The 23115-nt window shown below is 45.0% G+C and overlaps 1 protein-coding gene and 1 long non-coding RNA gene across 4 annotated transcripts in view; both read left to right on the forward strand.

Moving 5' to 3' along the window:
- The first annotated feature begins 2232 nt into the window (after positions 1-2232).
- Positions 2233-10469, forward strand: LOC121712095. Its single transcript, XR_006032511.1, has 3 exons — positions 2233-2261; positions 2682-2686; positions 10392-10469. It is a non-coding gene; the product is annotated as an uncharacterized LOC121712095 (long non-coding RNA).
- A 606-nt stretch (positions 10470-11075) lies between these two features.
- fam184ab (family with sequence similarity 184 member Ab) overlaps positions 11076-23115 on the forward strand; it is a 133665-nt gene continuing 121625 nt past the window's right edge. For all 3 annotated transcript variants that reach the window (XM_042095995.1, XM_042095996.1, XM_042095998.1), the window contains exon 1: positions 11076-11941. In XM_042095995.1, coding sequence (XP_041951929.1) covers positions 11765-11941 — 177 coding nt within the window. In that variant the 5' untranslated portion in view covers positions 11076-11764. The remainder of the gene's footprint in view (positions 11942-23115) is intronic.

Below are 23115 nucleotides of genomic sequence, written 5' to 3' on the forward strand. Positions count from 1 at the left end.
CATGGTGACCTCCATTAGCAGTGTCAACCTATTTACATTCTGTAGCTGCTGTCGATGTGAAATGCTGATGTGCAAGCTAAATGTGGGACAGTACACGTATTAGTCAGCAACATTTTTAGGCATTTTATTCGAAAGATGAAGCAACCCAAGAATCTCTTTTTATTTAGAGCTCTTTTAGCCTGGCTAGCGCCACCACTTCTCAATGAGACGTGGTCTGGGAACCAAACGTTAATTTTCTCGTATTTGAAAAAAATGCCCAGATCCGTTTATTGGGTGCCACGGATGTCTATCAAATGCGTCTGTGCATAGCTCATCATCGTCTTGCTTTCCCCCTTGTTCTGTGATTGGTCCCCTATCTCAGGCGACAATTTGCTCCATGGTCTCCAGGCTGCCTTAGCAGCGTGAATCAAATCTCGCGCAAGGCAGCATGGGAACACCCAGGCTAGAGCTCTTTATCGTACCACACCAAACTACAGAGGGCAAAAGAGACAATGAGTGTATCTAAAAATCTAATTTAAATGACTTGCAGCGAAACACACAAATGTTTCATTTTTAGAGAAAGTGAGTGTATTCTTGTTTGCCCAGTAGTCTTGGAGCGGCATGTTTCATTCATGACAAGTCAGGACCAGGAAGTGGAACTGGCCCCTGAGTCAGAGATGAGACAAGTCATTAGTCTGACCTGCAATGTGCCACGCTGCTTCCATCCGTCATGTGTGTACATCTGGCACTCTTCCCCACCACTGTCCTCCTTCTGCTTTCAACCACATCTTTCACTCTCCCACACACACACACACACACACACACTGACACTCATTCACTCACTTATACACATACACACCTACTCTCACTCACTCACTCACACACACACACACACACACACACACACTCTCTCTCTCTCTCTCACACACACACACACCCTTCAGGAACTCTCATGCCCCCATCTCCCCTCTCATACATACTGATGATGTGTCAGCTCAAGAGTTCTTGGCCGTCTTCTGGCCTCCATACATCTTTCCTGTTCTCTGTTTCTGTCTCTTTCTTTCTATCACTCTCTCTTTCACTCTGTTTCTTTTTCTATCTCTTTTCCTCTTTCTTTCACTCTCACTATCTTTCTATTCCCTCGATCTAGCTCTCTCACTTCCCCACCAACTCCTTCTCTCTCTCTCTCTCTCTCTCTCTCTCTCCCTCTGCCCATTAACCTCTCTGCCATTACTCAGCGGTTGGCAGCCGGCACACTCTCTGCCGTCCCACCGGAGACACAAACCGATCCATCCTGCTGCTCGGCATGCTGGGTAAAGTCCCAGCTGGCCGCCCACACAGATGCTCCCCATGTTTTAATGTGTCAGCCTCTAACCCCCCTCTCCTCTCTGACCCCCCCAGCACCACTCACCCCCCAGGCCTGAGACACACACAGGAGAAGAGACGAGGCGGGCTAGAGGGGTTGGGGACTTCAAGGGCATGATGAAGCAAGAATCGATTCAATCTCAACTGATAGGAAACACACTTTGAATCAGTTACTACAGTGTAATAGGACTGCATAAATCGATGAATACACTGCACATCTTGTTGATATTGAGGCTGCTTACGGTAATTCAGCCTTCCGGTACTTTATGGTTCTTTCAGCTCTCTAGAAAAAAAAACAAATAGGAATATGACATCATTGGCATCTCATTCCAGGGTCATAAATCAAAAGGTGATCAATACAACAAAGAGCAATTCTTGGGACCGGAGAACCTGAGAGAGAAGTATAAGGGCCCGTCCCATTTCTCCCCCCTTAAAACTTCCACTAGGTTTTGATTGCCCTCGACAGTAAAGTCCCCTCGACGAGGGAAGTGGAGGGTGAAGATCTTTCCCTATGAACTGGGACACCACTATATGCAAATTAGCGTAGCGAAGGTGCTCACCTACTGTACGTCACGTGCAGCGTTGACGTGTCTAGCGGTAGTAGCCTTCTACTATTTTCATTCAGGAACATGCTGGTATTCCAGCGGTCGTGTTGACTGTTGTGTGTGCTGTGTTGGTTTATCTACGTCTGGTTAATCAACAGAGATATTCGTGTTCATGTGAACGCCGGAACACACATCCTAAATATTGACGAAACTACCCAGATGCTACCCAGACCTAAGTTACTAAAGTAATGGGACACCCTACCCCTACACATGCACGCGCAAAAACGAGGGTTAGGGCAAAAATCTAGGGGAAGGGGAGGTATTGGGACGGGCCCTTAGTATAAGTATAAGTATATATACTCTTTTGATCTCGTGAGGGAAATTTAGTCTCTGCATTTATCCCAATCCGTGAATTAGTGAAACACACTCAGCACACAGTGAGGTGAAGTACACACTAATCCCGACGCAGTGAGCTGCCTGCTACAGCGGCTGTCGGGGAGCTGTGAGGGGTTAGGTGCCTTGCTCAAGGGCACTTCAGCTGTTCCTACTGGTCGGGGATCAAATCGGCAACCCTCCGGTTCCAAGCCCGAAGCCCTAACCAGTAGGCCACGGCTGCCCACTAGAAGGACGTCACCTGTAATAAATACAGATTCAATACCAGCTCCATTTGCCAGGGCTACTGCTGGAGACTACGTTTTCCCCTCCTCTGTTCTTTCCACTTACACAGGCTTGTCTTATCCAGAATAATGGCCAAACAAGAAGGGGGCTGTAAAGGAGGGTTGTATCGCTCAGATTAGGTCCACTGACTCTAGCAACAACAGCTTTTTCAGCAACAGTATCTGGACAATTGACCACAAAACCATTCAGGATAATAGAATGCTGTATTTCTGCAAGTCTTGCAGAAAGCCTGAATAAATGGCTAAAGGTAAGCCAACAAGGAGAATGCCAAGATGTGTGTATCCAGGAATTTCCTTAACATATTTTAACCTATAAATGTGCATACAATTCTGTGGTGAAATATTTTTTAAGTTACAATATGCAAGACTACTGTAGCTAATGAAGTGATAGCCAGAGATTTCCCAGCTTCTGACTCATCAAACCTTAGAGGGGAACGACTCTGTAGTGTTAAAGGTTATTCAGTGACCTTGACATTTTTTAAAAACACATATCCTCATTACCAGTATTGTGTGCAAACTTAAAACAAGCATTTTAAAATGTACGGTGGCTGTAGGGAAAGTTGGATTGTATGAAAATGGTAAATTATGGATTGTATAAAAATGGTCAATTATATAGCGATTTTTTCAACTCCTGCGAGCACCCAAAGCGCTTTACAATGCCCTGCCTCACATTCACCCATTCACACACACAGCGAAGCTTCATAATAGTTTTTCACACAGTGCAACCCCACCTGTATAATTTGGAATGCAATAATGAGCAATATGAGGACCATTATGCCATTTTTCAAAATATATGTACAAAAATACATTAAAAGAAAGAAAATAAGATTTATGATTCGTTCTGCGTGGATCGTGCATCGACTTTAAAAAACGACTGAACATGATAAATAAAACACCCAGGCCATTAACACCCTACAGAATGAAATATTAAGCAAGATTTCAGAGGATTTGAATTAATAGCCCAGATTTATTGCATAGATTTACCCAGCTATAATTGGTGTTCAATCTTTGCTGATATCACTTCCAGAGAAATCCTAACATTTAGACTGACCCCCTCTGATGCTCAGTGAGTCTCTTCCTACGTGGTATCGATCTGTTGTCCTTCATCTTGGTCTTCCTACTGAGAGCAATGTGCTGACCCTCTCCATGGGACGTACCCAATTGTCTCTCCCTCGGTCTGAAAGACTCAGTAGGATGTCCATTGCTTCCCTGTCTCTGATCATACTGGGCTGTTTATACCATTTTGTTGAATAGTTCCTTCCCAATCAATTATTTAGGCCACAACTTAGAGATAATAATGAAACCTAAATCAGCAGGGGTGGTGGTGTTGACCTTGGACAGAGTCAAAACAAGTAAACATCACAGAGCATGGTGGTGGCAATGAGGAGGACAGGATAGCAGGAGGAGAGAGAAAGAATGAGGAGGACAGGATAGAAGGATGAGAGAGAAAGAAAGAAGAAGAGAAAGAGCAAGGCGGAGAGAGAAAAGGACAAAGACAGAAAGCTGGGACACAGCTAAGGTCAGAAAATGCAAGAACATTCAAAACAGCATGCAAACCCACTGGGGGTGTGGCAGAGAGAGAGAGAGAGACAGAAAGAGAGAGGGAGAAAGAGAGAGATAGGGGGAGGGGGAGAAAGAGAGAGAGAAAGAGAGAGAGAGAGAGACCCTGACCCAGGAGCATGAAGTCATCTCATGCAGGTCACACTTTGCCTCCCGTCAGCAAATTAGCCCTCCGGTGCGACGCACAGCCCGCCGCGACGGTCCAATCCATTACCGCCGGCCCCCAGTCCCCTGACCACCCTCCGCCATCCGACCCCCTCCTCCACCACCTCAACCCTCTCTCAACTACTGCCTCCTCCTCCTCCTCCTGTGGCTAAGGTTGAGCCCGCCTGCCTGCCTGCCCGCCTGCCATCCACCTCACAGCGTCTGGAGAGCAGCCCTAATTAGCGCAATGTGAATAGCTACGCCATTAGCAATGAATAAGACAAGCCATGCAGGAAACCCACAGCACTAAGCCCATAATGATCTGCCCCCATACCCCGCCCCCCTCCCAATGCCCCTCAGCAGGCAGAACTAATGCCCCCATACCCCCACCCCAATGCCCCTCAGTGGGCAGAACTAATGAGAGCACCCAGTGTCGGGACCTGGCATGCAGAGGATGGAGTCTCTTCCTCCTCCTCCTCCTCCTTCCACTTTTTCCATGCAGCCCTGAGTGGACTAAGAATGGATAAGAGAGAAACAGAGAGAAACGAAGACTGATAAATAACAAGAGAGTTCGAGGGAGGGAGAGAGAGGGAGAGAGAGAGGAGAGGTTACTGGTTGCCTGTGCGGGTTTGCGTGCTGACGCAGTGACTTAACTCCTCCTTTGAAAGCAGGCGGCCTGGCTTGAGGTGACAGTTGATGGATTTCTGAGGAGGAATGCCAATCGCTGTTGCTCTGTTTTCAGGTTCGCTTCTTCGCTCACCCCTTTTCTTTATCACTCTCGCAGACTTTTTTTCTCTCGGCTCCATCCCTTTCATCTTTCTCTCTCTTTCTCTCTCTCTCTCTCTCGCTCTGTATCCCTCTGTCACAGAACACAGAAGTGTTTGATGCTTCTATCCTCACGGGCATCATGTGGACAGACTAAAGAGAACAGGGAGAGAATGGAAAAAGTATCATAAATATTTATACCAAGGCCTCGCCGAAACCTGTGTGTGTGCGTGTGTGTGCCTGTGTGTGCCTGTGTGTGTGTACATGTGTGTCTGTGTGTGTGTATTTAAATGTGTCTCTCTGGATGTGTGTGTGTGTGTCTGTGTGTGTTTAAATGTGTCTGTGTGTGTGTGTGTGTGTGTGTGTGTGTGTGTGTGTGTGTGTGCGCGCGCCTATGATTCAGGTTCCTTACTTTTAATTGCAGATGTAAGTGCAGCATGAGCTCAAACACACACTGAATACCCACAACTCTAAGCTGTTACATTGTACCCAAGCCCTCTCGTCTGACTCTATTTTTTAATAGTTAGTCATTGATCTAACGGTGTGCTGTGCACTCACTCGTAAAAGCTTCATGTTTAACAATGTGTAGAATTACAATACGCTTTGATATTTTGGGCGGCTCATCTATTCATCTGAATATGGAATGAATGAGCAAAAGGTACCAGGAATATATGTGAAGACCAAAACGTTATATCTACCATTTTAATGCATTTTCATAAATATATTTTTTTTTAGATTTTGTTTTCCAAGTAATTTCAGTGGAAATATAATAAATTGGGTTATTGTTATTTGATTTATCTTTACTCAATCAAAACAACACAACTGCACTTTTATTGATATTACCTGAAATACACAATTAAACATGACTTATTAATGTTTTCAAAAATGGATAGCGTTTTGGAAAAGAGCTCTTCATATAGAGACTGGGCTTGATATCTCTCTTGTGAGTGGTTACATGGGGGTTATTTTCTCAAACTCATAGGATAGCCTTCATCAACACATGGTAAAGGGGTGGGAGGTTGAGGGTTTGAAAGCAGACAACTGACATAAAGTCTTAGTCAGCTGGCTACAATCCGGTGGTTGCCGAGTTAAGAGTTTAAGCCCACTGGACAGCAAACAAACCCAACTCTATCTGTCTACGCTGTGCAAGCACTGTGGCTGTAAAAAGAGAAGCTCCAAACGGTATGGAGCACTCCTATCCTGAGCTTACGCCTGCGTTTTAAGTCTGATTTATCTCTAGAGGCCGAAAGCCCCTGTAATACCTTTCCAATTTTTTCAGCGTGTAATTTATGTAAAGATATGGATTTTTCACCTCTCCCACGGTAGTATATCTGATGTTGCTAATGGCAGGATCGCTTACAGGTGCTTGACGCAGAGAACAAAAAATTGATAATGTGTATTTTAATCCCTAAGGTCTGAATTCCTGTTAACCCTCAACCTCTCTCTCTCTCTCCCTCTCTATTTCTTTCTCCACTTTATGGAGCTTCCACCAAACAGGGTAAAATGGAGGCCAGATTATTCCCCTACCACAGTATTCCCCTTTCCATCACTCAAACCTGGGAAAAGACTTACGGCCCCCTCCTAAGATGAGAGAAATGCCGGAATACCTGTTCCGACACGACCCAAAGAATCCCGACGTCTCCCGGAATCCGCCTGTGTCATCATCACATCATTTTGTGTTTGTTTGGCTTTCCATCCGCCTCATGTTCTTCCTCCTTTTCATGTTGTCATTCATGTCCTGACAAGGGGATGACATGATGGGGACGAGAGAGACAGGAAGTGGAGAGGGAATAGGGAGCGAGTGACTGACAATGAATCTGATGAGATTCTGCTCCCTGACTGACTGCAACAGGAAGAGCCCAACAACTCCAATGAACTCACACTCACACTCAACTCAAACTTACACGCATTGTCCGCTGTCCTTATAGAGCAAGGAAGGGATTAGAATGTTTAGGGTGTGTGTGTGTGTGTGTATGTGTGTGTGTTGGAGTGTGGGGATAAAGAGGTGAAAAGGCTTTATTTCAGCTTATACCATAAATCACCATCTTCATAGCATGACATGCGATTTGGTGTGTGTGTGTGTGAGTGTGCATGTGTCTGTTTGTGTGAATGTGTGTGTGTGTGTGTGTGTGTGTGTGTGTGTGTGTGCATGCACAGGATTTGCTGCATCAACACTCTCTACACATTCCACGCTAACAAGCATGGCTGATCTATCGCATTTGGCTCTCAGGGTAGATCTATACATGTCATGTAACTCGAGCATGCCCCGAATGTCAAAGCTGCTCTCGTGGTTTACGACATGTGCAATTCTCCAACCACAGCTTTAACACCTGTCTAATGAAAACCCTGCACTCCAGAGTCTCAGGGGGGCTCTTAGGCAGAAAAGCAGACATGCAGAGGAGTTCACAAGGTCAGGTTTAGTTCCCTCATGACAAGCTAACAGGAAAAAGGCGTGCTTTTAAGCGCTGCAGAGATATAATTCTGCAACTTTTTAAAATATAGGCCTATCCACCACCATAGACTTCCGCTATATGATCTTAGATGGTCCAACGCGGAGAAATGATTGCCTAGCAACTCCGAACAGTCAGTGCAACCGCCTCTCTTATTACCACCCTTCTTGTAGGAGTAGCTCCCATTCTAGACAGCAGTAATTTAACACACATCCGAATAAGCACACAATGATTTGAAATGTTGTTTTCTGGATCTTTATACTGATCCCACAAATCTTGTCAAGGACAAAACACAGCGCAAAAAATAGGATATGTTAATAATGCATTGTGTCATCAGACAGATGATTGTCCCCCCCCCCCCCAGGTAATAGTGCTTCTCTTCATGGACCCACTCGGTTGTGATAAATAAGCGTGAATCATCCGACTCTGTGGATGTGCTTGACGGAATATCAGGGGATGCATGCATATGCAGCAGGGGCTCCCAAGAACGAAGCCGCATGCTTTTCTCTCTCTTTCCCTCCCTCATGTTCTCTCTATCTTCTCTCTCTCTTTCTCACCCTAGAAAAGCCTCTTAACTCCAACGCTGTTTTTTGTAGGCTTGACGTGATGTGCGTGATGATGATGGCCACGATACTTGAGAGTCACGAGAAGCTCTGCTGGTTTATGTTCATCGGTTGAGTAGCCGTAGGGCACATGTTTGGGGCTGGACTTGGTATTTCCAACTATCAAATATAACATAAATATAAACACAATCTTATTGGCCAAAAGAAAAAGGCATACCATGTCCCATAACATTTATCAGATTGTGTTTTTCTTGTTGGCCCTGAAAGACAACATCCTCTATATGAATAAGATTCAACTTCTTAATTTCAAAATGTTCTGAAGGCCTGCACAAAGATTACTGTGCCTATCCTACCATTCCTTCTTCATTAGCAGCTATATGTATCTTGTGTTAGAACACCTCAGATGTACAGTATTTCCATAGGTAACAACAAAGAGACCAATTTCAGAGTAACTATACCTTTCCACACAATGGCATCATTGCAGTGGAAAGCCATTTGTTAGAGGGGCACAATGGTGTATCACCAGCCCTCCCCTTCCATCTAGAAGAATCTATACTCCATTATTTTCAAGGGATACAATTTCCTTAGTCTGTTTTCCAAGGCACTATAGTGAAAATAGGCTGAAATGATTCTTCTGTTTTTGCTATGTCCTGTAGGCAACTCATTTTCGTGATGTTAACAGGAGCTTTTTCACCTTCAAATGTCCCCACCCAGGGGCCATAGAGTGCAGTCTCAACCAGGGGGCATGCAGTGCAGTCTATATCTGGACAATTTCACACTCATTGTTTTTCTGCTCAGTTTCAACAACATTGATTTTAAAAGGTAACGTGAATAGGAAATATATAAATATAACATACAGTACAAGCTGTGTCTTTCACACACACACACACACACGCATACACACACACACAGATTTTTTTCTTTGTTTAACCATTGAGATTGAAATCAAACAAAGTCTTTTGTTAGGAAGGCCAAGTGGAGAACAGTGACAAAGCCACTAACAGAACACTGCACTAGATACTGTGAGGGTTCATTATAGAGCTCAGCTGTATGGAAACAACACACACACACACATACACACACCTGGAATTCCCCCCACTGGTTCAAAACAATCCTGCTCTGTCTCCATAAATAGTGCAGGGATACCTCGCTGTTCTTGAGCACAAGCCACATCTCTGTGGTGCACTTTCATCCCAAACTGGGTACATCACCATGAAAAACCAAAAGAATGTGTTAGCGATTTTTCGCGGGCGCATATGCATTTTCTCCCCAGCGCCTTGTCACTTTTGAACGCGAGCGGCGTGTTTCTGGATTCGCATAATTCGACAGGAGGCAGCCTCCAGTCGGTGCAGGGGCAGATACATTATTCATTCAGAGGCAGCGGAATGAGGATGTGCCCTATTTACAGATCACTCTGATCACGCCTCCACAGTGCTTGGCCACATACAGACTGTGTTATCAATCACACTAGGATCCCCTCTCTGCACAAGGACTAATACCCACATCTTTTGTTTGCAGTGTCATGCTGCACGCCAATGGCACGTCCTCGGGGGTGGTTTGGGAGAGGAGCTGTTATGTCACACACACACGTCGTGGCCTAGCTGAGACTCCACTGTCAGAGTCATGTTGAGGACAGAGCAGAAGGAGGATGCGAAGAAACAGAATGCCTTATTAGCAAACTGTGGCAGCACTGCAACCTTCTCCCTGATGCACAGAACTGGAGCAACTTTGACACATTTCTAGATGCTAATAGCTCTGCCTCTACATATGCAACACTTTCTTGGAGTGAGCCAACATCATTTAGTTTCAATTCAATCAGGTCCGAGCTTCCTGCACTACCTGTAGGTCGAATAGGCCTATGCCGTCAAGTGGTGCTATTGATTCATGGTTTGATTTTCTATTTTGAAGATAATAATAAAAACTGTTTACTTTCACTTTGTATACTTTTACTTTAAGTTACATACCAGTATTTGTATGTAGTTAATTTAAATATGTCATATGACCACTTAATTAAGGGGGGCATTATTCTTAGTTGATGTTCTCAATGTGAGCAACCGAACCAAGTGTGCTCATGAAAGACTGTTTCTGTTTCAAGTATGCTCATAAAAGAATGTTTCTGTTTCAGATTATTGTTGTAGACCACTCTAGCCTAGGCCTACTCACTAGCCTACCCAACTTTCATAGTTATAAACTATTGGACTCATCTAATAAAGCACTGCACACACAATTAGGCTAGTTACTGGTAATAACATCTCATGTAATTTATGTGTTCAGTGACTCCTGCAGATGATAGTATAGTATAGTATAGTATAGTATAGTATATACTGTTTTGAGTGCCGTGAGGGAAATTTGGTCTCTGCATTTATCCCTATCCGTGATTTAGTGAAACTCACTCAGCACACGGTGAACACACAGTGAGGTGAAGCACACACTAATCCCGGCGCAGTGAGCGCGGCGCTCGGGGAGCAGTGATAGGTGCCTTGCTCAAGGGCACTTCAGCCGTGCCTACTGGTCGGGGTTCGAACAAGTCCGGTTACAAGTTCGAACAAGTCCGGTTACAAGTCCGAAGCGCGCTAGTAGGCCACGGCTGTCCTCTGAAATCAGACAGTTTAGGCTATAGGAAACTCAAATCTGTACATCCCTGATGGAACATTGTAGTAGGCTAGTTTACCTATTGTTCATTGCATTCAATCATAGGCATTACATTTTCATCACTTTTGTTCCTCTTGCGGTTGGGTGGATACATTTATAGAGATTAAAAAAGCCAAGCTTTATACAATGCCTACCCTGATGACGCTACACAAATGGACAGGCTACGATTTCTTCATATTAGGTTGCAGGTGCACAGTATAGTCTGTAATTAGTGCAAATGTCCAGGTATTTTTATCTCAATCATTTTCAGCTAAATCCGTTTAATATTTCTATGTTTGCATCAATGAATGGACAGAGTGAAAGTACGCAAACAGCGAGCGGCGGAACTGACGTCAGTGACAGTAATGTAAACTGTTGAAGTGATCCATGGTAACAGTCTTGAGCAGTGCAGCAACCAACCACTCAGCCTGTCATAGCTAACGTTACACACACACACACAAGAGCAGATAGAAAGACCCCGGATCCTACCCGGTCCGGTTCTTTCTGCTGAAATCACTGGGTCTAAAACGTGACCCACCTGCAAGCTGAAGCTATTTTTATCCGTGCAAACATCTGCGTCGCGGGACAGCTGAAACATCCCATGGAATAGCCAAATGCCAGAAAGACAGCGGAGAATTTGAGGAATCCGAATGCCTAAACTGTCTTGTACCGTTGATTCTGCCCTCTGAAGGTGCGTTTGTAATGTTTGCCATTTGCTCTTGAAGAGTACGAGAAATAAGATGAACAAGAATGTCTGTAACGCTAACAGTTATACGACCTGCCTCAGAAAATAAGGACAGCTGAATAACACTTGACAAGCTGCGTAGCTAACGTTAGCGATTACAGTTTTTACCATAACATTATTCAGTAGGATAGTACCAAGCTGTATCGGTGGTATTTTGTCCGGACTGTTATAAAAATGACTCATTTAAATTAACAAGGAGTGCTACTGGTTGACGCCTGGATGTGTTTTGCCTCAGCGGGTCTCAGTAGAAAACTCCCCGTTGACGGAGACAGTTCAAACCATCGTGCCATTAATTTAACACAATCATATACAGTAGTAACACATTTGAAGGATCGTGAAGATGGCGACTGGAGCGGGTTGGCAGCAATACTACAGCCCTGCTGGCAATTCATCGACCGGAGCGGGGAAATATAATTCTGGTCACCCGTCTTCAATGCCTTTCCAATCGGGCATTGCCATGGAATATACTCAAGATCTTCATCTCAAAATGAGCAAGAAGATTGCCCAGCTAACCAAGGTAAGACTCATACCCTGGCAGCCTGTGTTCTGACTTTTGTGTCTACCTTGAACGCATCGATTCTGGGCTGCCAAGTGATGTGCTCTCGCATCCAGCTGCACTTGTCAGCGCGTGCTGGAGGTTAGAGGCTATCAGTCACGGAAAATGATGCTCTAAGCCAATCACTTTCTCTGGACAGCCAATACAGTGCTCCCTTTTACTGCTTTTGTTTTCGCGGTAACGCTGAACACAAACCCTACACATTGGCTAACTTTGATGACACCTTCCCACACTAGCTTGTGCTTTATTTTGTTGCGACTACTGTAGATGAGTCGTTCTCGTGCTGTTAATATGAAAACGTGACTGAAGCTCGCGCTCCTGTAAGCAGTCTTCTGGCAAAAAAAAAAAGGGGGGGGATGAAGAATTAATGTTCACGTTTCAACTGAGCCCATTTCCCCATACACAGACCAAAAAATACCCCTGAACATGTGTTCAACTTCATAGGCTAGCATATGATTTTTTTTTTTATCAGTAGTGTGTTGGATTTGCATTCAACTGTCTTTTTAGAAACAGAAATAAAGGCAAGTGTATACTGTCTTAAATGTAGCTCTCGGTTTAAGGTTAATTCACAAGTTATTAAACAAAATACTGCATAATATTGGCAGAAATTGAAGACCGACTTGTTAGGCTACAGGTAATTTATGAGTAGCTGTCATACACAAAATGTAGACTCTAAATTGTGCATATTTTAAAACCATTTTTAGTTGTCACTGGCTTAAATGAGATTTAATACAATTGAATAATATTAGATTTGGGCTAGCCTATACATGTATATATTATGTATAAGTTATAAAAAGGCCATTTTAATCACTCTTTGTTTGTCAATATCATCAGATCATAAACCTAATGGCCATAAAGATATCTGCAAAGCATTAGTAGATTTAGCTACAAAAGGCTATAAAACAGTGACAGATTAAGGTAGACTAGTATTTCAAATATGTGAAAACATAATTTTATTATTATAATCTCCCTTCTCGTTAAGCCTAGTCATAAAAAAAGCACTCCGAAATAGAACATCATTGTTCTCTGTCCCTGCGGCTGCCCTCTTATTCACAGGGATGATTCATATTTCCTATCCTCTCCATGGCAGCCCTCACAAGGTCCCTCTCTCATAGACGTAGGCTACGATACAGAAATCACCTTCTCGGAGGAAAGAGCTTCATCCCTTCAACCAAGCACTGATACATTTATCCTTGTTATTAACTATTTCAGAGTGTTAATTTTTGGCTTTTGCTATCACACCTGACATTCTTGGCCTTTTGTCTGGCCTTTAAAAATAATAATGAAGAAATATCCAATGTAATTCAAGCAATCAAGATAGAAACCATCCAGGATTAATCGTGAAATGGCGTTACTACAGTATGCCTCCATGACTTGCTGCAATGTTCATTCCTTGCTAGAGGACACACTCAGCAGAGGGGTTTGGGAAAAACACAGTCTGTGGTCTTTGTAGGGGGGTCTTTGTTTGTGGTTTGTAGAATCGAATAATGAAGAAGAGTGATTCAATAAGGTCCTGAAACCCACCAATGAGAGACCGCAACCCTGTTAGGCTTTTGCCACTTTCTCAATGTCATCAACCCTGGACGCTATGGCTGAGGGTTATGTTTTACAAACTTTTTCTGCTACAGTGAATTCTCTAGTTTTTTAATCTCTCAGTCAATTTCCAACAGCAGAGAACCTGTTTCTTTCATGAATGAAAGGTTGTAAGGTGAAAGGCCAGACTAATCTAATCTAGGCTTACCTCATGAATAAGTTGGCTAGCAGGCAAATTCCTGTCAGTCATGTCATCATGACCATGATGTTGTTGCGTAGGCCTATGTCTTGTGGTATGTGGACAGAATAAAGTTGTTAAAATAGCCTGTTTGTTGCCCCCTGTAATGACCTAAATGTTCAAAAAATTGTGGTAATGACACCAGCGAAAACAAATTAGGCCTAGCGATCAAATCAAGCAACAAACAAAACTTGATAGGCTAAATTCTATACCAATGAAACTTGTGAGACCGGCAGTTTTTATGCAGTGGTTGTACAGCCTGCAGGATATATTGCAGTGGGCAGAATGCACTCTGTCGGATTTTTGAACTTGCATTAACTACTGAGTGGTGGGTGCTGTTTTTGCTCAAAACAGCACAATCTGTTCTCTGCGATCTGTTTTCTGTTGCCGGAAGCTAAACCTTGACTTTTCATTAATTTAGAATATCTGCAAATCTGCAAATCTCTTTCTGTCTCTTTCTTTCTCGCTCTCTCTCTCTCTCTCTCTCTCTCTCTCTCTCTCTCTCTCTCTGTTTGCGGTTGGGAATAGGATGTGTGAGAATTAATTAATGTCATGGGGTTTCGCACCTTTCCCTTTCCAGGATGATAAATTATTAATGGCTGGGCTACTGTCCTGACCTCTCCAAACTCAGATTGTCCTGAGGATGGGCTTTGGACTCAGTCTAGAATGATCCGCTGTGCCCTTTATAAAGGGTCTGAGTGCACAGAGTGCACAATCCTGTGACTTTTTGGGAGCTACGCTGGCAGTTACCAATCTAGGCATTAATAAGGATATCTTATTCATAGGTGAGTTGGGTACTATGGGTAGGCCTTATAGCTGGGGATGGCTTGGCTTTTTTACATGTTTTTTATTCACATTTTTGATACCCAACCTTGTAGTAAGAAGCATATGGATAAGAAATGGAGTGTTCAAGACCTCATCCAATGTCTTTGAAACTATCTGTGAAACAAGACATTGTATGCATACTTTATATTTATGCTTGTCTTCCATTTGAATCATTTAAACACCACACTAGCCATAGGCCTAAATGATACCCCTCCAAATCTGCCAGTGGTTCGCTCAGAAATATTTGTGTGTGACCTACAGTATAAGTTAGGTCTATTAAAAACATTGGTCTATTAGTAACTAGGCTTAATATATCCAAACAAGTCAGCCTAATGTTTTGGTATCCTTTCACAGAGCTATGAGGAACCTCTGGTTTGGCCATTGTCAAATGAAATTAGAACACAGACCGAGCATGTCTCTCCCTCTCACTGCCTCAGAGCTGCATTTTACTGTCTGTTGCGTTTTATAGAACATGGTTGTCAAGAAAATACAGCCTGCCTGTGTCGCATATTGCTCCCATAGCAACAAAATCAATTCAATTCAAAATAAAAAAAATACTCATTTTGAAAAAAAAAAAAAGAAAAAAGAAAAAAGAAAAAAAAAATGTCTACCTGGTCCGACCTTGCACATTTACGAGGTGTGCTAACTTTTTATGGACCTGTGCTAATCTTCCCTTGTCATCCCTTTCTAGCATTAGAGAGGCTGTGAGAGAGGAATGTGCTCCGAGCGCTCTAGGAGGTGGAACGTTGGCACGGTCGGGTTGACATGACGTGCCCCGTCAGTGGAGGAGCGTGCCAATGGTTGCCTGAGAGATCTAAGCAATGAAATTAGACCTGCGTGTAAAATTCCCCCCCGAGCACGCGTCAGGCCCGTCAAAAGCGTAATAGGAACAGCAAGATGAATACCTCCCCCCCCTTTACGGGTTATGTTACATAATGGGTTAGACTGGCAACTTCCGGGAAGAGTTGACTGCTTTAATTAAACAGGGCTAGTTTGGTTGGCAAGGCAAAAAGTAAAAAGTGCTCCCCTTGTTATTATCACACTGGCTTGGCTTGTGGTGGTACTGGCCCACGAACACAATCAACTATCACCACCTACTCTACTACATCCTATTTTACTTTTTATCACCTGAAAGCGTGTTTGAAAAAACATTTTTTTTTTTGCTTAATAAATAGCACTGGTGAAAGATAAGGAATGCTGCTCTCTTGTCACTGAGATCTGATGAAAAAAGCACTAAACACATTACAACCTCAAGGAATGTTGTTGTTTTACCCGTCCTTTTTTCTTTTTGTCTTTTTCATCTAATCTCTTTCTGTCTTGAGTGCCAGCCAGGTGGTCCCATTCCCTGGGATGTCGTCTCTCTGAAGTTGTTCAAAACAGCTTTGTTTTCTTCCCCTCTCTCTCTCTCCTTCCCTCTCTCTCTCTCCCCACCTCGTTCTCTCTCTCTCTCTCCTTCCCTCTCTCTCTCTCTACCTCGTTCTCTCTCTCTCTCTCTCTCTCTCTCTCTCTCTAGAGCCCTAGTAGTCTCTCTAGTTAGTTAGCTTATGTGCACACACTCTCCACACTCACATGTTCTGTTGAAGTGGCCAGCCCAGCCCGTGCTTGGTTCTGGGCTTGAGCTGGGCCCTTTTGCTGCGGAGAGCAGATGGTTCAATCCGTGGGGGGTAGAGGGCTGCTCTCCAGTTCTGGCTGGGCGGCCCGTGACTCAGTGTCCTTCAGGAAACCAGCACCTCACACCCCCATGCTCCTGAGTAGAGCCAACGGAAGGAGCACTGCAGGTCCAGGTCCAGAAAAAAAAACAAAAAAAACACAACAGGGCTGAAATATTGCTTACTTTGCACAAGCATTTAGTTTCTCAGTAAACAGGCTCACACAGTTGGTGGATGGTGTATAGTAAAATCGCTGTGTAGGTGGCTACACCGGAGGCTCATGGAGCTCTGTGAACTTATAGGTGATTAGTGAAGAAGACTCAGGGGTCCTGTGGGGCGCGGGCGGCGGCTCTGGCTTTGAGTAGTTCTCTGGTTTCTGTAAGCAGTAGGCTAAGTGTCAGCACATTCCACCCCAATGGTACAGCATGACATGGAAAATAGGGGCTTAATGCATTGCAGTGTGAATGCAAATTCAGTCCTATCTTAATGGTTTGGCCATGTGACAGTGATGATGCACACTTGGTGAAGTTCTATAGCATTAGGGGTTTTTCCCCCTCTAAAGCTTCTAGCTTTTCTTATTCTAGCCTTTTTTTTTTTCTCTCCTCTAATATCAAAGCAAATGTGTTGGGTTCTCCTATGGGTGTGGGGGAGTGGGTGGTTGTGGTTGTGTAGATGATAGACATAAGGTAATTTGAAAGGATGGCAAAAGTGAAAATGGGCAAGGGACCTGGATATTGGAGACGGGGGAGGCGTTATTAACCTTGACGGAGCGCCTCTCTGTGAGTCCTCACAAACCATTGACAGATTTCATTTAGATAATTTCACATCCCATGGCTAGAGTGTGCCTTATTAGAGAGAGGAGTGGATGGAAAGACATGAGTGGAAAAAGGGGGATGAAGATAGGGAGAAAAGAGAGAGAAGAGAATGTGTGATGCAATCAGGTAATGGTGAAACACACTACAGGTGCTATGCGTCTTGAAAAGGGCGTTACGCTGGTGCTCAGCTGGAGACATTTGTGCCAGAAGGCTGCTCTCATTTATTAGGTTTGTTTGAGAAGAACACAATTTAGACTGAGAGTTAGAACCATTAAGTAGGCCAAGAAGTTTCTTGATGGCACCATCAAAAAGTTGCAAATAATGGCTATGGTCCTCTTTTTTTCCTGTAAGAGGTGACAGACCTGGAGTGTTGGTGGGGAATGATGCAAGCGGTTGATGAGATTACCTGAAATGGTGCCCCCGTTGCAGAAGATTGATTTGTACCAGAAAGATCCATTTTAATGGCTTTCAGAAGCTCAATCCATGCCTTACTATGCAAGTGAGAGACACTTTCCCTTGAACTTTTCCCCCCTCGATAATTTGCTCACTATAAAAGCCAAATTACAGTACTTTGTAAAAAAATTGCCACCGTTTATGGCATCCAGAGCAGATAGTGCAAGTGGAATTCACCCTGGGGCACCTGTAAAATTATCCGCCAGTCACTTGGACAGCAACTGTCATGTGGGCTGGCCTGCATTTTTTCTTCTGGTCTTATGCAGGGCATTCTCAAGACTTTCTTGAAAACTTTGTGTGTGTGTGTGCTATGTGAAATTACAATCCTGTTTGCTAGCATGCCATGGATAATCAATGTAGAAAAGCATTATGATCATCATGGCCACTAATATGATTCTGTACGTTTACCCAAATGCAAACTCCAAAAAATGGCTGATCCCAGACCTAAGCTTACTTCCTGTGCATGACCCTAAGTATCGTTTACCCAAGAATTATCACATACTCACACCATACTCACACCAAACACCACCCCCCACACTGTAGCCAGTCACTTCATAGCGCTGCCATGTTGACCTATGCGGGCCCCTACAGGGACTGGGCCTATTGCTGCTGCTCAGTTTTGCATGTCTGGCTTCCTCGAGTCCCTGCTATGTCTGCATGAAAACAGGTGAGCCTCTCCAGTGGTGTGGCCCATATAAGCAATATTGTTGGAGCCACGAGTAGCTACCTGCTTTTGAAGAGGAATGTTTTGGCCCCGTCTGAAGTCTGGAGTGTGTAGCACTCCCATCACAGCAAGAACAAAAGAATAGCAACACCCCCCCCCCCCCCGCCCCCCAATGTTTTCATGCTGATTTACAGCCCTATTTTTTTTTACGCTAAATTACATTTTTTCTTGTGTTTTAGTAAACAGCTCTAATTGCTGGTTCTGCAATGGAAGATTGTGTGACTGCATAGCATGCATGCCGATTGATCACTGCTGGACTGTCAAAAGAGCTCACACACACATTCAGTGATAACAGTTTTCTTCCTCCAGACCAGTTTGAGCGTGCCAACACATTGTAAGCATACATACACACACTCGCAAGCATACACCTTTTAGCCCCACACACATCCTAGTTAAATCCCCAGCCCACATGACAGAGTGTGTAAGTATTAGGTTGTGAAACAGGAGAACATTAATAAATCAATACTCCCCCAGCGGAGGCTACACACACTACACACAGACACACACCCCCACACACACACGCACACACTACACACACCCCCACACACACACGCACACACACATGCACACACTACACACACACACACACACACACACACACACACACACACACACACACACACACACACACACACACACACACACACTGGTCTGCGATCTCTAGATGAATTATTAAGGTGGGTCAACAAGGCCAGTTCTCCCTGCAGACCCGGAGAGGGTTGGGTCGGGTCGGGTCGGTGAGAGCCCCCACGCACGCCGTCCCTTATCTGTGGCACTCGGTGGGGACTTCACCTGGACAGGGCTGACGGTGGTGGCTGGGGCGTGAAGGGAAGAACTGACATTTTGCTGCGATAGGAACGGAAGCTGGCAAACACATCCTCTGTCTCAAGCAAGCGGAGTTTTATTGGTGTGTGTGAGTGTCTGGATTTATTTTCTGATTAGGAGTGGACGTTTGTCCTCCCATCTCGTGTGCAGGAAGTTTTATTGGTGTGGTAGCCCTGACTCTCGGGGTTTGTTTCACAGTTCTGACCCCGTTTTTATTTGCCCCCAGCTGTTTTATTTCTCATGCCTTTTCTTTATTCTCTGTCAGAATAGAAAGCAGTGTAGGGGGACGTGCTGTGCTGTGCTGATCTGCCCACTTGGCCCACAATACTTGGCAAACCAGTCAACTGAGTTATCCTCCCCTCTCTCCTCTCCTCTTGCACGGTACTCTCCACTCCTCCTCTCCCCTCTCCTCTCTCCTCACCCTCTCCACTCCTCCTCTCCCCACCCTCTCTTTCCTCTCGTCTACTCTCTTCTCTCCTCTCTCCTCACCCTCTCCACTCCTCCTCTCCCCTCTCCTCTCTCCTCACCCTCTCCACTCCTCCTCTCCCCACCCTCTCTCTCCTCTCGTCTCCTCTCTTCTCTCTTTTCTCGTCTCCTCTCCTCAACATCTCTTCTCTCTCCCTTCTTCCCCTCCCCTCTCCTGTCTTCCCACCCTTTCTTCTCTCTCCTTTCCTCTTGCACTGTCCCTTCCACTCCTCCTCTCTTCTCTCCTCTCTTCCCACCCTCTCCACTCCTCCTCTCTTCTCTCCACTCCTCCTCTCCCCTCTCCTCTCTCCTCACCCTCTCCACTCCTCCTCTCCCCTCTCCTCTCTCCTCACTCTCTCCACTCCTCCTCTCCCCTCTCCTCTCTCCTCACTCTCTCTCTTCTCTCCTCTTGTATGCTCTCATTGATCTCTGCTGTTAATCACAGCAGGCCCCTCTCTCTTCTCTCCTTTTTCCCCTCCAGTCTCCCCATTTCTCCACCTACTCTCCTCTCTCCCCACCCTCTCTCTTTTCATTGATCTCTGCTGTCTTAATCAGAGTATTAATCAGCATGCTCCTCTCTTCTCCTTTTTTCCCTCCAGTCCCCCCATTTCTCCACCTCCTCTCCTATTCTCCTTTTTTCCCTCCAGTCCTCCAGTCTCTTCTCTTTTTCCCTCCATTCCCCCCTTTCTCCACCTCCTCTCCTCTCTTCTCTTTGTTCTCTCCAGTCCCTCCATTTCTCCACCTCCTCTCCCTCTCCTCAACCCGTCTTCTCTTCCCCGACCCTCACTTCTTGTCGCCGCTCACTCGCTCGCTCCTCTCCTCCCCCTGCCTTCCTCTATCTCTCCTTTCATTCTCTCCTTTCATTCTCTCCTTTCATCATCCCCACTCTTGTTTTTCTTTTGCTCTCTCTTTCTCTCTGTCTCTCTCCAGTTCATTTAGGCTCTTTAGTTTTTTGGAGGAGAGTTCCCATTAAGGACGAGGAGGAGGGTTGGTATGACTTGCCCTCGCGCATCAGAGGGGTGCAGTGTTAATGGCTGTTGACTCTGCAGACTCCCACCTGCGGCACTACAGGGGGAGCGATGAGAGATGAGGGCCAAGCCTCGCCAACTTCTCTCCTTTTCTCTCTGCGTCTCTCTCTCTCTCTCTCTCTCCCCTCTCTCTCTCTCTTTCTCCTCCCCATCTCCTCATCTCTCCCCCTCTGGACAACATCATCTTGAGTAAATGCCATCCTTATTACTATGCGGCTGCCGTCGACGCCGTTTGTACCCCGAAGCCGCGTGGCATATCTGGAACCTGCTAGATGCTAGGAGAGAGATTAATTCCAGTCATGCCCACAATGCATCAGTTTAATAACCAATACTGATGATCCTTTTTATTCAACCTCGTATGGTTTGGCGATGGGCTTCATATTATTGTGGATTTCTACATTACCTGGATGCTTAATCAGCACAATGAATCATTCCACCCACCATACTCCATGTCCATGCCCACTCTCCACCCATCAATATGAAAATGAGTTATTGATCATTAAATTAATTATATAACACCGCTATCAATATTATATTAGTATAAATCTCAACATGCTAAAATCAATGAGGGCCTTATTACCATAGGGTTACTGATTGTGCTTCTCGCTCTGTCAGAATCTAGTAGAAGAGTTATAGTGGTGCATAAAACTTGCATTTTTTCAGCAACAATATGGCTGAGGTTCTCTTGGTATTAGCACAGCCTAACCCCACAAGAGGTCTGTCCTTTCACTTTTTTACTGGCCTCTACTGAGTGTGTGAGTTTGAGGTCAGCAGTAGGCGAGATCAATGGAGATCTACTTTAACTGCCCACTGTATCACTCTGGATGTGCTTGAGGACAGAGGCCCAGTGTGAGTTAGGATGGTCCTTGGGTGTGTCCAGTGTTGCTGACATGCAGCCCTTTCTCTCTCTCCATCTCTCCATCTCTCTCTTTCTCTCTCTCCATCTCTCTCTTTCTCTCTCTCTTTCTCTCTCTATCTCCATTGCTCTCTCTTCATCTCTCTCTACATCTCTCTCTCTCTCTCTCTCTGGAGCTGCTCAGCAGGTTTGCTGAGACCATTTTGGCTCGGTCGTTTGCTCGTCCTTCCCCAAGGCTAAGTCCACTCCCCGCCACCCTCACGCCAGCGCTTCGGCCAGAATGCTACAGCATGGGACTGTGAAAACAGACTGCTCTCTGATGATAAAAGTCCCATCATCGCCATCCCCCCATTCCTCCATTCTTCCATACCTCTCCATCCCTCATTTTTTAATCTTTTCTTTTTTTTTTGCCTCCCTTCCTACTCTTTCTCCTCTGAATCTGGCAGTAGCTTTGTCAAAGCCTCCGATGGCCAGGCAGGCTATCACCATAGCTGATCTCGCCAAGGTTGAAGAGAGCCGAATGCAGCTTTTGGCGATAAGAGGCTTCAATCAGGCAGCTGGCATAGACCCCTTCCACCTCCACCTCCTCTATCTCCTCCTCCTCCACCCTCTCCTCTCTTCCCCTCTTTCTCTCTCTACCTCCTCCTGCTCTGCCTCTTCCAGCCGCTGTTGCTGGTGCTCTGATGTGCGGAGGCCTGCTGTTCCATCAGAGCTATTTTTAGCTCCTCCAGTGTAGTGCAGCCGGTGCCTCTGGAGCGGCATTGTGTTTGCCGCCGTTTCCGTGGCCAGATTTCAGATGGGGGGGGGGGGGGGGGGGCTGGGCACAGCTTCTGGATGTTGAGTGTGTGTGTGTGTGTGTGTGTGTGTGTGTGTGTGTGTGTGCGTATGCGCGTGCATGTGTGTGTGTGTGTGTGTGTGTGTGTGTGTGTGTGTGTGTGTGAGAATGCGCGTGCATGTGTGTGTGCGTGTTGGTGGGTGTTTGTTGGTTACATATTTGTGCATTCTTGCCTCCAGTCTCTGTTTTGTTTTCTGTTTAATGTTAGGCTAAGCTATATGTTTATCCATCCAAGGGAGCTTGAGAAATTGGTGGCACATGTGTGTGTGCACGTGTGTGTGTGTGTGTGTGTGTGTGTGTGTGTGTGTGTGTGTGTGCGCCCGTGTGTGTGTGTGCGTGTGTGTGTGCGTATGTGTGCGTGTGTGTGCGTGGGTGTGTGTGTGTGTGCACGTACGCGCGTGTGTGCGCGTGTATGTGCCTGTGTGTGTGCCGTGAGAAATAAAAATCTCTTTCCCTCTGACAGCTCTAATGAAGATTGTCGGTTGATTAATACATTTACTTGATTAAAGTTCATTTCAGCTCCCCTTCACGTTTTGGGTTATTTTTACCCAGTGTTTATTTTACCCAATGATTATTCATTCATTCAATCAGTGCAGATTTGGTGATAAAATTGGTTCAAACACTTTCGTAATTATCTTGTTTTGCTCCACAATTTATCATCCACAATATAAGCCCGCTTTAAACTTGCCTCAATGAGCAGTATGACAAATGTTCAGTGCTCTACACTGATTACAGCTCAAGCTATGATCAGTATTTGACACCATATATCGGTCTGTCTTCTATTTGTGTCTCCTTCTCTCTATCTCAGTGTTTCTCCAACTTTTTTCTCCAACTGTCTTTTTTCTGTCTCACATAATACGTCTCATACCATCACGATACGATATGATAT

Source organism: Alosa sapidissima, chromosome 6, assembly GCF_018492685.1.
Source record: "Alosa sapidissima isolate fAloSap1 chromosome 6, fAloSap1.pri, whole genome shotgun sequence".
NCBI classification, from domain to species: Eukaryota; Metazoa; Chordata; class Actinopteri; order Clupeiformes; family Clupeidae; genus Alosa; species Alosa sapidissima.